General features: G+C 40.1%; 1 protein-coding gene across 1 annotated transcript in view; it reads left to right on the top strand.

Moving 5' to 3' along the window:
• Positions 1-3,576, top strand: part of cdc73 (cell division cycle 73, Paf1/RNA polymerase II complex component, homolog (S. cerevisiae)) — a 472,921-nt gene extending 469,345 nt beyond the window's left edge. The window contains exon 17 of the mRNA XM_070887326.1: positions 261-3,576. Within this exon, the coding sequence (XP_070743427.1) occupies positions 261-297 (37 nt within the window). The 3' untranslated portion in view covers positions 298-3,576. The remainder of the gene's footprint in view (positions 1-260) is intronic.
• Positions 3,577-16,660: the final 13,084 nt, after the last annotated feature.

The raw sequence follows: 16,660 nt of genomic DNA, 5'->3' as shown, positions 1-16,660 counted from the left end.
AGGACTTCAAGGACATGTCAATATGTAGAAAACTGCAATGCGCCATCATTTATATCAAAAGGTTGTGCCAGTTTCTCGAGGGAGAAAGCATGATGTGCAAATTGTCAGTATTGGATTCTTTCACTGGATTTACTTGAGCCCACTTTTGTTGCTGCAACCACATAGATCTTTGAATTAGTATTAATATGCTGCAATGAGTTTTTGTAACTTCAATAATTCTGGTTGTGACACAGTGCGTTTTCTTTTTATTAACACAACAGGTACCTGGTGAAGCACAAATCCCACTTGAGATTCTAAGTTGTCTGAAGCTCCGTGGTTGCTGCCATTCATTTCTGGGAGGTTGGAGGAGATCTACAAGAGACACATCTATCTTGGGACTAAACTGTTTCATCGGCATGTCTGCGTTTGTCAAGAGCAGTGGCAGTACAGTATGGGTCAACCTGACATGTCTCATATGCGATACTTGTTGGAAAATTTTTATTGCATTGGGGAATTGATGTCTGCAACAATTAGACATAAACAATTGTGCTTACGCTACCAGTTTTCCAATGGTAGATGGTCTTCTAGTCTGCAAACTCAAATTTGTATTTTATTCTATAGTGAGTGTTTGTTTATTTTTCATTTTTATTTTTCAGGCAGCACTTTTTTTTAAATTTTACCCCATCCTTTTTTTCCCAACTTTCTTTTTAAATACAATTGTTGAGTGCAAGCTGCAAATTGTATATCATCACTGTCGTGGGTTGGGGATTTCTTCAAACAGTTCTTCTCAGGTAGAATAAGTGGTAAGACAGCCATAGATGACATAGGTTGACTTATTTCTTTTATTGTTTTTGTAAAATATTACAAAATTATACATGTAAGTGCAGCTGCCTTGAGCTGTGATGGGGCTTGAACAATCACTTGGTTATTGTCAAGAATTTAGGCAATGAGGGAAAAAAGCATAAAAAGGTCCATTATTCCTATTATGAAAAGATTAATTGGATGCCCTGAGCTTTAGAGCATTGACTGAACAGGTAGGTAATAATGGTCTGTAACTCGTATGTACTTGGCTTTCTAAGCACGGATGTGAAAACCTGATAGTGTACTTTCAAGTTCTGTACGACAAATTTCTTAAAAGTCCATCTAGTGCCGACAAAGAAATGATTTAAGAATCCGGTTTTGCTGCTTGCTGACATAAGATAAATATATTACATAAAGTACCATTTTGTTGCTGTTTTCATTACACTTCCATCAGTGTGCTGAAAGAGTTCACATTTATTAAGGAAGGGATTTTTGTTGTGGGCAGAATCATCATTCATTCAACCTCTGAAATGCAAGCAGTACTAGTAATACTTAAATAGAACTGACGGCAATGAGCATTTTTAAAATTAATGGCTAGGCTAGTGCTTTGAAAATTTAATATAGCAAGGTTTGCCTCATTGTGATGCATAGCAGGAGTCACACTGATGCAATGTATTTATTTAAATAGTGATCATAAATAATATGATATAGCAATCAATTGGCTCAGCTGGTAAATTACATAAGGAAAATGTAAAGTAGTTTACAGTAATGCAACCACAGCATGGGATAGTGCCAAATGAACAACGTAATCTATTTCCTGATGTGAAATTCAGTGTCGTAAGATAATAAACTTTAGCAAAATATCTCATTTAGCAAAGATGCCTATTTGAAGCTGTTTAAAAGGGCCCAGGGACAAAATCATTGACCTCCCTCATGCCACACCTAGAATTACTTTATGCTGTTATCTGGTTTGAACTGGAAAATAGTGTTCTACATTCTGCCCTACAACATGTTCTGCAGCAAGTAGAGATCTTGCTGTTCAGATGTTTGAAACCCAGTCGGATAGATGGATTTTTGGTTTTCACTGCTGGGTTGGATAACCGGAAATAAAGTGCCAATGACACTGAAGCTAGAAAAGAAATCACCAGTACGAATAGGATAAACAATATTTATTTAGTAAGAGTGCTGTGCTCTAAAACTTGAAAATAACTTTGATGTGTTGAGTAAATGTAATGGTATTCAAGGTCAAGTGCCAATCGTGATACAATTTGGAGAACAGTAAATAAGACTGAATAACAGTTATGTCAATAATGCTGTCTTTTGAGTGAAGTTTGTAAAAACTGAATATTACACTGCTCTTATCTATTACTGACTGAATAGACAAGAACATATCCCATCTACATGGATGGAAGGAAAAAATCCAGTTCATAACCAAAATTGTTTTCAAAAATGGTCTAAATTAAACTTTAAAATTGTTCACTTACATTGAAATTTGATAGCAGCTATTATGTCGCAAGGTAAAAGCAAAACAAATTAACAACAGAGTTGAATAACAATGTTCACTTCAGCATTAAATTATATACTGTAATGTCCTCAATGTAGCCACATTTGGGTGAGCAATTGTACAGACTTCATGAGAAAACAGATGCCAGACCAGCTTGCATAAAATTGCTGACCAAGGGTAGTGGGCTTGGAAAAGAATTCACAGCAATGGGGAAGATTTGAGTGTTCTGCGCCAGCCTGAGGAATGAATAGGTTGCATGCTTCTTGGCATCACCAGTTGTGAGTTATTTTCAGTACCTCACCACTCTCAATTTGCTTATTCACTTTATATTTCATGGTAAAATTTGTATGATGCAATTTTAAGTCTATATTTTCACACTTAAATACTTTGACTATTTCATCGCACATTTGCTCAAGGTTATTTGACATCAACATTACTTCCAGATTGCAAGATAACTTATTGGTAACATACTGCACCTCAAATCACACATGTAATATGAATTGAAGTTGATCTAAATCTTCACTGCATTTATCAATATTGTACCATCTTAAACCTATGTAGTTGCTGTTTATTCAGCAGAATAGGGTTGATGTCTGCCTTTCTGTAAATTGTCCGCCAGAAAATATGAGGTCATTGTGTGCGTGTTCATTATTTAATGTACCTGCTGTAATGGTTTAGTTAAATTAACCTCTTTGGATCTTATTACTATTAATGTCAACAATATTAATCTGTTTGCTTTCAACTGTCTCGCACAATAGTTCAAGTAATGTGAAGTCATAGGCTGTAACATAAGGCAGTGAAGTGAGCAGCTCCTGCTCGTTGGTGGCACATTGTCTCCTTTTACCAGTTTTTAAATTCAAAAAGTTTGTATATATCTTTTTTGCTTTTTTTGTAGTGAGGGATAAACAACAAAAGACTCTATTTTCACAAGTAGGGTTTTCTGTACGAAATGTTACATGTGGAAAACACAAACTAGCTTTCACAGAAATGCATAAAACTGCAATTTGTGAGTGGTTTTGTGCAGGTTTCTGAACCAGACTTATCAGTTACTTTACAGTTAGATATGTGATAAGGTCACACTTGTGCTGTTAGGGTTCATTACAAATGGAGCCAGAAGCACAAATTTAAAATGACCAAAAATGGAATAAACTAGAACACACACCCTTTAGGAAAGGGGGAGGTTTTAAAAGAAATGGATTTTTATTATATGACAATTAAATAAAATAATGTAAAATTTAAAATAGTTTTCATTTTGCAATTCATTTGTGTCATTTCATTGATAACATAAAAATATTTTGCTGCAAATTAGTATTTTACACCAAAACTCGCTTTTAAAAATCACAGTTTCTCCTTTTATGTGTTTCTATTGCATTGATTAAAATGGTACAAAAGCATTACACTTGCACATAGTGACCAATTGTAAATGCTGCACAAGCACAGGACGTGGCAAAGAAGTTCACAGATGTTGTCGAGTGGCTGCAAAGTGGACCCAATAGTAGGGCACAACTTGTACATATATTATGAAGAGAAAATGACAGAAATTCAATCACAATGAATATTGAAGGACTAGCAGTCTTGCTGTCTGTTATTAGTTCTACAATTTTAAGCAAAAGTCAACACATTTCTCCACCACTAGCACAGTTACCCATGTGACTTCTGCATCCTAAACGATAGAGCTCTATCCAAATGTTCAGAGTAAACTGTAATTTAATGACTGTAACTCTTCATTTGATGTCAGTGCAAGCATCCCTAATATTTAGATAATTAACCATCATGATTGCTGTGAGAAATCATGGTATTTTCAATTTGTGTGCTGAGCGTGCGGTGCATAATGATAATAAGGGGAATGAGAACACTCTGAGGAAACATCAAAAGGAAAAGGGAACTGCTTCTTGTCATTCCTTCACCAAAGTTCTTTTTTCCATTCCTGCAATTCCTTATATTCTCACAGCTGAGGCTCCTTATCCTAAAAAACCTGGACACCTCCAAAGAATTTTCTGATATTCAAAGGAGTTGTCTTTTTTTCTCAGAACAAGTCAGGCTAGCGAACTGGACAAATTATTGCATTCACAGACAAGGAGAGTAACAAGTTCTACTCTCATTACTTTATAGTTCCAAAAGCACAGGGAAATGTCAACCTTTCCCTGATCTAAGGGTTCCTCATTTTTGTTCATCATGCTCAAACTACAACAAATAATTTAGGCAGGAAACATTGGTTGGCAGCCATGATCTCAGGGTTATGGATTTCAATGGATTCAAGAAACAACTGCTGCGTAATCGTGAAAGGAGTCAACTGGCAACGCAAGGCCTGAGATCAACCTGCAGGCTATTCAGCAACTGTCTGCCCATATGACTCGTGTCTTGCAGATTAAGGCATCTTACATTTCTGGCTTGTTACCTGGCTCTCTTGGAATCCTGCAAAGTCGTCCTATTCCCAATAGGTACTGAGCCTTTTGGGAAAATCTAGCTTTTCTGTCGTGGAAAAAAAAGTTAGTACAGGCCATATTCTTTGAAATCCATTTCCTGAACCCTTAAGAACATACAGAATTGGTTTTTTTTAAGTTATGGAATTACAGATATAAGGATCACCACTCATGTTTACAAATAGAGACGTAAAAATCAGCACCTTTAATAATAGGAATGCAGCTGTTCTCTAACACAGTGCTGTTTTAGATGCAACATTATTTTTGTACGGCTGTCAAAATGATCACCTTTAACTATTTTACAATATTTTAAAACTGCAAAACAATTTAAGGTTCAAATTTTTTTAATGGTAGATTATTCCATTTAATTCAGTAATGAATCAATTAAATTATACTTTGGGGGATTTACTGTTCAGTGCAGTAATGCATCAGCTATTGTGGTTGTGTTTTAAGGTGTCGGCCTTTGCTTAGTGGTTGCAGTCTTGCCTTCGAGTCAGAAGGTTGTGGGTTCAAGCCCCACTCTAGGACTTGAGCACATAATCTCGGGAGACACTTCACAAAGGGGAGTACTGCACTGTCAGATGCTGTCTTTCTGATGAGAGGTTAAACTGAGGTCTTAACTGTCTTTCCTGGTGGGTGTAGAAGATCTCATGTCACTATTTGAAGAAAAGCAGGGGCGTTGTCCTGGTGTCCTGACCAATGTTTATTCAGTACCACTTAAACAGTTTAATTGGTCATTTATCTTATAGTTTGTGAACCCTTGCTGTGCACAATTTGGCTGCCACATTTCCCTACATTACAATGTTGACTATGCTTCAAATGTAATTCCTGGGCGGTGAAGCAACATGGGACGTCCTGAAGTTATGAAATGCAAGTTATTTCTTGTGTGGCTGAGAAGAACATGGTTCTCTGTTTCTAGTTCTGAAAAGTGATCAACCCTTTTTCATCTCATGGCAAGTTATAGAGTGATTTTCTACAGAGTTTCCATTTGACAATGTAGATCAAGATAGGACTGGCCTGACCAAACAGCTTTTGGCATCGAAAGAAACAAAGTTTGATTGAATACAATGCCAGTCAAAAAGCCTGTTTACTAGTACCAAGACCACAGCTATAACTTGGTGGGATGTGCACATGTTTGCTATCGTTTATATACCAGGGACCCAGCTAAGGGATTGTCTATCAACTATCTCAGTTACCAATCAGCCATCCGTACAAAATTTATTTTTTTCAGGAAGCACCTTGTATCCAAATTCATAAAAGTAAGCAGGCAAGCAAGCCATTTATCCATCAATTAACTATCATCTTAGCAAGGTGACATGAAAATAATTTGAACCTTGGGCTTATGTGTTGAGTTTCTTCAAATTCACTTTGCTGATCCTTTGGCATTGAAGATTGATTAAACACGTTTCTGTAGACTGTATCTTGTTTAGCACATGGATGGGGCAGACATATTCCAATTATTTTAAAATTTTAACTTTCCCAGTTAGTGAAAAAGCCCATAACATTCATTGCTTATTAATTTCAAATTTGTTAAAGATGCAGCTGCTAATTGAGTCACAGATGGCTCTACAACGCACACAAAATGCAGCCATTTTCAACCAGTTGCAAAATGTGGTGAAATAGGCACACAGCAAATACCTTGGCATCAATGTATATCCTGAATCACAGCTTGGGCTTTGCGGTGTTGTGTTAATCCACTTTTTTAATAGAAAAAGTTAAAATCACTGCACCTTTTAACATGTTAATTTGTGTCTAATTTGCAAGCTATGACTACTATATAATGTGCAACATAAATTTAATTTAACATTGGAATATGGAACATTAATTTTTCAATGCTGAATCTTTCCACTGCAGAATTAAGGGAGTTGGAAATGTAGCAAATTCTTCCACAGTAATGTTAAAAAAAAAAAGGATGTAGTTTCATTATGGGAAGAATCATGGGGTGAAGTTGCTTCCATCAATTTGCTGTTGGCAATTTGGGGGCAAGAAACCTGGGCGTTGAAATTATACTGTTAGATAATTGAGTACAATTGTTACACATTTGTCAGAAATGTCTTTCCGCATTTTAGTGAGGTTTTAATCTTGTAAAATAAATGGATCAATACCTCTGCTAACATAATGGAAGGGGGAATTCTAAATTAACAAATTAAGTGTTCGTATGCTAGTAACCCATACTGTAATTTCAAGGCTGTAGTTTTTAAACTTTCTCTTAAATTTTAAAAGAAGTAAGATTGGCCCAGAATTTACTGGGAAAATAACAGCGAGTTCACAGCACTCACTGTTATTGGTACATTCCATTTGCGGTGAGGAATAGATACGAGTTACGGTGAGGAAGCGATCTGAGTTGCAAATCACCACAAGTTGCTGGGCGATTTGCGCTGCTCCGCCATTAGCCTTACAAAAGCGAGAGCTCGCCCTCAACCTCCGCCCCCCACCCCCCGTGAGTTTCAAGAATTTGCTGAACTTGTGCAGTAAATATGAATTAAACGCCGCAAAAAGTTACAGCTGATATTTCATAACGTAAGGACCTTTTTACTGATGAGATTTATGTTCCTGCAATGCCACTCAAACCTTGGACACCCAGAAAGGAAACAGTTGAAACTCTGGAGTCTCACTTCTGCAGGTAGTAAATTATCCCTAGAGGTTTTATTTTAACTTTTCAATTTTTTCTTACTTTTCCTTTCTATTTTTCTCTCTCTTAATCCACTCTCTTTATTTCTCTGTGCATCTAATTTGACTCTCATTCACCCTAATTCCTTCTCTGCCATTCGTTCTGTTCCCTCATTCAGCAAGGTCACAGATGCTCTGTTGACCTCGCTATCAATTCATACTTCCAGCAAAAATAATTGGAGCTGAAGGGTGAGGAGAAAATCTAACTCATGGCACAAGTCACGTGATTCCCCGTTCCAGCAAATTCTGGAGCATTAAAGTCACAATTTAAATACCATACTAGCATAGCTATGAATTGGCATCTTAATATATAAAAAAACACCAAGTAGGATGCTTGTTTGTTGACATGCATTCGTACATGTGGTCTCCCTGAAGATCTTCCATATAGGAAGTGACTGACCTTGGTTGTTCTAACTGGTGTAGAAGTAGTGAGCAGAGGATAAACTGCTTTAAACGAAGGAAGGGAAACGGTCAGCTGGTGAATCAATTCACACTTCTAACCCAGCAGGTTGTGATATTAGCAAAGATTCTGGAAGTTCAATTTCCTGTCCAGGGAGGGGCAACAACAAGGAGGCAAAGAGAAAATTTACAAAATGGGAGGTAAGTAGGGCAGAGAGTAGGTCTCCTTGGGGGAGAAATTGGGTTAGGTTCTGTTTTGGGGGGGGGAGGGGGGGGCGGTATCTGATTTGGGGTGGGACTTGCTGTGCCTGGCGTGAATGTCCCGCCCCAGCCGCGAATTCGGGTTGCCACCCTTCACATGAAATGGAACACAATGTCGCACGCTCCACTTCCTGTTGGGGCAGTGTGCGGGATCGGCAGTGCTACGTGGCTTCTTGGCGTAGCGCTAACGTGTTTCAATGCCCCTTGCCTACCATTGACGGGGAGGGCTGCTGCGAACTCTGCAGGCCCTTTGATGGGCCTCCACTGGGCCACCAGGGCTGCATGGTGCTGTGGCTGCAACTCTGCTTCCAAGCAGAGTGCCAGGCTGCACGAATGCGACATCACTGGAGCACAGAAAGACCGGTGAATCAGCCGAAGAAAAGGAATCGCGGCGGAACACACCTCCCCTTTAACCTCTGCCCTGGGAGCGGAGTTCAGCCCGGTTCACGATCCATGAGACTGGTGCGGGCATCGCCCGTGGAAGCCCCATGGGGCATTCGGCAATTTCCACCATGGGATGGAAAGGAGTCGCCGTGCATGGCAATGACGTAATCGCCGGAGGTGCAGCAGCCTGGGACACTACCGTGTTTGTGCCTCCACTACCGTGCGATTTTGCAGCAGCTGGTAGCATCCCCATTCTGGGCAAAAACAGCTGTTCGCCCCCTGGAGGCATAGACCAAGGCAATTATGGCCCCCTTGTATTCTCACTATGTTGAAATTGACACTCATTGCACCACTTCCTATTCTATAATTAATTTTCCCAGAACTTCAAAACTGAAATACTCCCCGCATCCTCAATCCTCCCTCTTACAATTTACGAGCTTTTAGAATGCAAGCTTGGTGTCCCCTGACAACTGCTTTTTAATTTACCTCATTATCACTGCTACTCTTTTTACCTAAGTGGTGTCTTGCAAAATAGGACCTAGCTCTTAATGTAGGTTTCTTAGAACAGAATAATGAAATACCCTTTCAGCTTCAGTATATTTGTGAAGAAAAGTGATCCAGTTCTTTGTACCAAACAATTTGTATTTGACCAAGAACAGTAAAGTTCAGGTGTAAAGTTATTTTTTATTAAAGGTATTTTGAAAATGTAATGTTGGAAATGTCTTTAAAATACAAACCCCCTTGAAAATACGCACTCTGCTATTGGATTACAAAGCGAAGAAAAATAAATATCACTGCTAACTACTTTTCCCTTAAAATAATGCACGATGAAGCAGAATATTTGTGCTCAACACAAATCAAAACAATTGGTACCAGTACAGTGGAACACAAATACCCAACCAGATATCAAATGAGAGCAATGCAGTGTAATAGAGGACTGGGAATTAAACATTTTTAGAAAAGATAGAGAGGGGAAAATTGGAGGTGGAGTAGCTGTACTTATTGGGGATAACATAATGGCAATAGAAAAAAGTGACAGCTATCATCAAGGCAGAAATAGAATCCATGTGGATAGAGATAAAAGATAATAAAGGACTACTCACACTAATGGTTGTAGTCTACAGATCACCTAATTGTGGAAGGGAGGTGGAGGAAGAAATATGCAGACAAATTAAGGAAATGAGTTTTTTTTTAAAAATAATGGGGGATTTCTACTACCCCGATATTATTTGGACAGAAGAGGTTGGTGAAGGGGGATAAGGGAATGGAGTTCCTACAATGTGTACAGGACTCCTTTCTAACCCAATATGTAAAAAGCCCAATGAGGGAGAATTCACTATTGGATCTAGTAATGGGGAATGAACCAGAGCAGATAACGGAAGTAAAAATAGGGGAACATCTAGGCAATAGTGACCATAATATATTGCACTTTATGATAATTGAGAAGGACATAAGTATGACAAAAACCAGGATAATAGATTGGAGAAAAGCTGATCTTGAAGGGCTGAGAGTAGAACTTGGGAAAATAAAATGGGCAACAATATTGGCAAGCAACAATGTAGAAAAGCAATGGGAAACATTTAAAATGGTGTTCAACAGAGTGCAGGAACAATATATTCTGCTAAAAGGAAAAAACAAACTAAACCATTGAGACTCCATGAATGAAAAAAAGCCATAATGACACTAAGTTGGGTGGTAGTGTGAGCTGCGAGGAGGATGCTATGAGGCTGCAGAGTGACTTGGATAGGTTAGGTGAGTGGGCAAATGCATAGCAGATGAAGTATAATGTGGATAAATGTGACGTTATCCACTTTGGTGGTAAAAACAGAGAGACAGACTATTATCTGAATGGTGACAGATTAGGAAAAGTGGAGGTGCAATGAGACCTGGGTGTCATGGTACATCAGTCATTGAAGGTTGGCATGCAGGTACAGCAGGCGGTTAAGAAAGCAAATGGCATGTTGGCCTTCATAGCGAGGGGATTTGAGTACAGGGGCAGGGAGGTGTTGCTACAGTTGTACAGGGCCATGGTGAGGCTGCACCTGGAATATTGTGTACAGTTTTGGTGGTCTAACTTGAGGAAGGACATTCTTGCTATTGAGGGAGCGAAGGTTCACCAGACTGATTCCCGGGATGGCGGGACTGACATATCAAGAAAGACTGGATCAACTGGGCTTGTATTCACTGGAGTTCAGAAGAATGAGAGGGGATCTCATTGAAAAGTTTAAAATTCTGATGGGTTTAGACAGGTTCGATGCAGGAAGAATGTTCCCAATGTTGGGGAAGTCCAGAACCAGGGGTCACAGTCTAAGGATAAGGGGTAAGCCATTTAGGACCGAGATGAGGAGAAACTTCTTCACCCAGTGAGTGGTGAACCTGTGGAATTCTCTACCACAGAAAGTTGTTGAGGCCAATTCACTAAATATATTCACGAAGGAGTTAGATGAAGTCCTTACTACTAGGGGGATCAAGGGGTATGGCGAGAAAGCAGGAATGGGGTACTGAAGTTGCATGTTCAGCCATGAACTCATTGAATGGCGGTGCAGGCTAGAAGGGCCGAATGGCCTACACCTGCACCTATTTTCTATGTTTCTATAAGGGATCAACTGAGGGGAAGGAAAGAGGCATACATTAAGTACGTGGACAGCATGATAAGGGAGAATACAAAGCGATTAGGAGAAAAGTAAATAAAAAACAATTGGGCAAAAAGGAACTATGAAATTAAATTATCAAGGAACATAAAACAAAATAGTTAAATATTTTACAAGCAAATAAATAACAAAAATAAAGTTAGGATGGGAATAGGGCCACGAAAGGATGGATAGGATAATTTAGGCAGTGATAGAGAGATGGCAGAAATATTAAATAATTACTTTGTTTCAGTATTTACCAGGAAGACAGAACAGGTGGACATGATATTGGATAATAAGATTAGCAATGAGATAACTGAATTTAAAATAAAAAGAGGAGAAACATAAATAAACTAATCAAACTCAGAGAATAAAACCCCTGGTCCAGATGGATTATATCCGTGCAGTTCAAAAGAATCTATGGAAGAGAAAGCAGAGGCATTACTACACATTTAATAATTCATTAGAACAAGGAGTAGTGCCAGAAGACTGGCAGATAGCCAACATAATACTTATATTTAGGAAGGGAGATAGAACATGTTCAGGAAACTATAGACCAGTCAGCTTAACATCAATGCTGGGAAAAATAATGGAATCCCTACTGAAGGAAAAAATAGAATATCTAGAAACTAAAAATATAATAATGAATAGTCAGCGTGGATTTCAAAAGGGAAATCTGATGAAGGGTCATCGATCCGAAACATTAACTCGGCTTCCTCTCCACAGATGCTGCCTGACCTGCTGAGATTTCCAGCATTTTCTGTTTTTATTTCAAAAGAGAAAATCTTGCTTGGCCAACCTCATTGAATTTTTTGAAGAGGCAACAGAGAGAGTACACAAAGGGTAATGCAGTAGATGTAATTTATCTAGATTTTCAAAAGGCCTTTGATAAGGTACCACATAATAGACTAATGAATAAGGTCAGAGCATGTGGAGTCAGGGGACAAGTAGCAGAATGAATAACTAGCTGGCTTCAAGACAGAAAGCAAAGAGTAGGGGTAAAGGGTAGCTATACAGAGTGGCAGAAGGTGGGTAGTGGTGTTTCAGAAGGATTCATTCACATTTTATATTAACAATTTAGACTTTGGAATCAAAAACATAATTTCTAAATTTGTAGATGACTCCAAATTGGGTGTGGGCGGACTGCAACAAATTATTTGAAGGGCATATAATTGGCAAATGAAATTTAACACCGATAAATGTACGGTATTAAATTTTGGTAAGAAAAATAGGGAGGCCACATATTGGAAAATACGAATCTAAGTCGGGTAGAAGAGCAAAGGGATCTCGGAGTACAAATACACATCATTGAAAGTAGCAACACAGGTTAACAAGGCCATAAAAAAGCAAACCAAGCACAGGTTTATTTCTAGAGGGATTGAATTGAAAAGTAGAGAAGTTAGACTAAATTTGTATCGAACCTTGGTTAGACCACACATGGAGTACTGCGTACAATTCTGGTCACCATATTATAAAAAGGATATTGAGGCACTGGAGATGGTACAAAATAGATTTATAAGGATGATACCAGAACTGTGAGGGTATACCTATGAGTAAAGGATGAACAGGCTGTGTCTCTTTTCTCTTGATAAGAGAAGGCTGAGGGGTGACCTAATAAAGGCCTTTAAAATTATGAAAGATTTTGATAGAATAGATAGAGAGAGAATGTTTCCACTTGGGCAGAGCAAAACTGGAGGCCATCAATATAAAACAGTCAATCAAGAAATCAAATAGGGAATTCAGAAGGAACTTATTTACCCAAAGAGTGGTGAGAATGTGGAACGTGCTTTCACAGGGAGTGGTTGAAGTGCTTAGCATAGATGCATTTAAGGGAGGCTACACAAGCATATGAGTGAGAAGGGACTTGAGGGTTACGCTGATAGAGTTAGATGAGGAAAGATGGGAGGAGGCTCGGGTGGAACATAATCGCCGTCATAGACTGGTTGGCCCGAATGGCCTGTTTCTGTGCTGTATATGCTGTGTAATCCTATGCATGTACTGTGCTAGATTTTGTGCAGATTCACTATGGGTGGAAAATTTTGCCCGATATAGATAGATCAGTGTGTCATTGTCTCTTTTAACAATGACATTTCTGCAGCCACCAATCTGCTTAACCACACCCTCGCCACCACCTTTGATGCCCTAGTCCCTATTAAAAAGATTACTCTCTCCCCTGGTATAGCCCTCATCTTCGCTCCCTCAAGTCAAAGGGGCGCAGACTTGAATGGATGTGGCAGACAACTGGTTTAGCCATTCACCGCCAGATCTGGCTCGAACACCGCCATCATCATCATCGTCGTAGGCAGTCCCTCAGAATCGAGGAAGACTTGCTTCCACTCTTAAAAATGAGTCCTAAGGTGGCTGAACAGTCCAATACGAGAACCACAGTCCCTGTCACAGGTGGGACAGATAGTGTGCCGCACGCTCTTTCCGCTGCCTGCGCTAGATTTCTGCATGCTCTCGGCAATGAACACAAAACATTATAGGTTCTTGCTCTTGTCTACAAAAACTGTTCACTATTCCAAGATCATTCTAGATTGCAAAAATAACCACTGACTACTGTTCTCTACTGCTAAGTCTACTTTAACCCCTTTCCCCTGTCTCCACCACACTCGCCTCCAACAACAAGTGTGAAGAGCTCATGGACTTCTTTGTCTCAACGATTGAGACCATCCGATCAGCGGCCTCTGTGAGTTCCCTTCCTTCACCTAGCCCACAGGGCCAAACTTCATCTGATGCCCCCACCTGCCCTAGCCCTAAACTCACATCTTTCTTTAGTTTCTCTTTGATCTCCCCTCTTGATTTCTCCCAACTCATCTTGTCCATAAGACCCACTTCGTGCTCACTTGAGCCTATTCCCATTAAACTGCTGACCACCCAACTTCCTTTTTTGGCTCCCGTGTTAGCCGACATTGTTAATGGTTCTCTCTCCTCAGGTACTGTTCCCTTCTTCAAATCTGCTGTCATCACCCCTCTCCTCAAAAAAAACAACCCTTGACCCCATTTTGCTAGCTATCGCCGCATCGCCAACCTCCCTTCAGTGTCCAAAGTACTTGAACGTGTTGTCGCCTCCAAAATCTGTGACCGTTTTTCCATGAATTCAATGTTTGAATCCCTTCAATCTGGCTTTCGCCCCTGCCACAGAATCGAAACGGCTCTCATCAAAGTCACAAATGACATCCTTTGTGAGTGTGATAAAGGTTAAACTATCTCTCCTCATCCTTCTGGACCTGTCTGCAGCCTTTGACATAGTTGACCACTCCGTCCTCCTCCACTGTCTCTCCACCAATGTCCAGCTGGGTGGGACTGCTCTTGCATGGTTCCATTCTTAAGTATCTAATCGTAGCCAGAAAATCTCCTGCAATGGCTTCTCATCCCACTCCTGCGTCGTTACCTCTGGTGTCCCCCAAGGATCTGCCCTTGGCCCCCTCTTATTTCTCATCTATATGCTTACCCCTTGGAGATATCATCCGAAAACACGGAGTCAGTTTCCACATGTACGCTGACGACTCCCAGCTCTACCTCTCCACCACTTCTCTCGACCCCTGCTTGGTATCTAAATTGTCAGATTGCTTGTCCAACATCCTGTGCTGGATGAGCAGAAATTTTCTCCAATTAAATATTGGGAAGACCAAAGCCATTATCTTTGGTCCCCGCCACAAACTGCGTTCTGTAATCATTGACTCCATCCCTCTCCCTAGCATCAATCTGAGGGTGAACAAGATTGTTCGCAACTTAGATATCATATTTGAACCTGAAATGAGGCTGAGACTGGGGAATTAATAATGGGAAACAGGGAAATAGCAGGGATTTGAACAAATATTTTGCATCGGCCTTCACGGTAGAAGACATTAAAATCATCCCAATAATAGATAATCAAGGAGCTATAGGGAGGGGGGAACGTAAAACAATCACTATTACTAAAGAAAAAGTACTCGACAAAATAATGGGACTAAAGGTGGACAGGTCCCCTGGACCTGATGGCCTACATCCTCGGGTCTTAAAAGAAGTGGCTGCAGAGATAGTGGATGCATTGGTTGCAACCTACCAAAATTCCCTGGATTCTGGAGAGGTCCCAGCGGATTGGGAAACTGCAAATGTTAACACCCCTATTTAAAAAAGGAGGGAGATCGAAAGCAGAAACTATAGACCAGTTAGCCTAATATCTGTTGTTGGGAAAATGCTGGAGTCCATCATTAAGAAAGCAGTAGCAAGACATTTGGAAAATCATAATGCAGTCAAGCAGAGTCAGCATAAAAGGTTACTGCACAATTCGGTCAGGCAGAGTCAGCATGGATTTATGGAGGGGAAATCATGTTTGACAAATTTGCTGGAAGTCTTTGAGGATGTAATGAACAGGGTAGATAAAGGGGAACCAGTGGATGTGGTGTATTTGGACTTCCAGAGGCATTTGACAAGGTGCCACATAAAAGGTTACTGCACAAAATAAAAGTTCATGGGGTTGGGGTAATATATTAGCATGGATAGAGGATTGGCTAACTAACAGAAAACAGAGAGTCAGGATAAATGGTTCATTCTTGGGTTGACGATCAGTAACTAGTGGGGTGCCGCAGGGATCAGTGCTGGGACCCCAACTATTTACAATCTATATTAACAACTTGGAGGAAGGGACAGAGTGTAACGTAGCCAAGTTTGCTGACGATACAAAGATGGGAGGAAAACCCATGTGTGAGGAGGACACAAAAAATCTGCAAAAGGACATAGGCTAAGTGAGTGGGCAAAAATTTGACATATGGAGTATAATGTTGGAATGGCAGAAAAAAAAATCAAAGAACAAGTTATTATTTAAACAGAGAAAAATTGCAAAGTGCTGCAGTATAGCGGGACCTGGGGGTACATGTGCATGCAGCACAAAAGGATAGTATGCAGGTACAGCAAGTGATCAGGAAGGCCAATGGAATCTTGGCCTTTATTGCAAAGGGGATGGAGTATAAAAACAGGGAAGTCTTGCTACAGTTATACAGGTTATTGGTGAGGCCACATCTGGAATACTGTGTACAGTTTTGGTTTCCATATTTACGAAAGGATATACTTGCTTTGGAGGCAGTTCAGAGAAGGTTCACTAGGTTGATTCCGGGGATGAGGGGGTTGACTTATGAGGAAAGGTTGAGTAGGTTGGGCCTCTACTCATTGGAATTCAGAAGAATGAGAGGTGATCTTATCGAAACGTATAAGATTATGAGGGGGCTTGACAAGGTGGATGCAGAGAGGATGTTTCCACTGATAGGGGAGACTAGAACTAGGAAGCATAATCTTAGAATAAGTGGCCGGCCATTTAAAACTGAGATGAGGAGGAATTTCTTCTGAGGGTTGTAAATCTGTGGAATTCGCTGCCTCAGCGAGCTGTGGAAGCCGGGACATTGAATAAATTTAAGACAGAGATAGACAGCTGCTTAACTGATAAGGGATTAAGGGGTTATGGGGAGCGGGCAGGGAAGTGGACCTGAGTCCATGATCAGATCAGCCATGGTCGTATTAAATGGCGAAGCAGGCTCGAGGGACCAAATGGCCTCCTCCTACTCCTATTTCTTATGTTCTTATGTTCTCTACCTCTCCTCTTTTAAGATGCATCTTTAAACCTACCTCTT

Source organism: Pristiophorus japonicus, chromosome 8, assembly GCF_044704955.1.
Source record: "Pristiophorus japonicus isolate sPriJap1 chromosome 8, sPriJap1.hap1, whole genome shotgun sequence".
Lineage (NCBI taxonomy): Eukaryota > Metazoa > Chordata > Chondrichthyes > Pristiophoridae > Pristiophorus > Pristiophorus japonicus.
The sequence above is the reverse complement of the archived record's forward strand: the minus strand, read 5'-3'. Positions and strand labels throughout refer to the sequence as shown.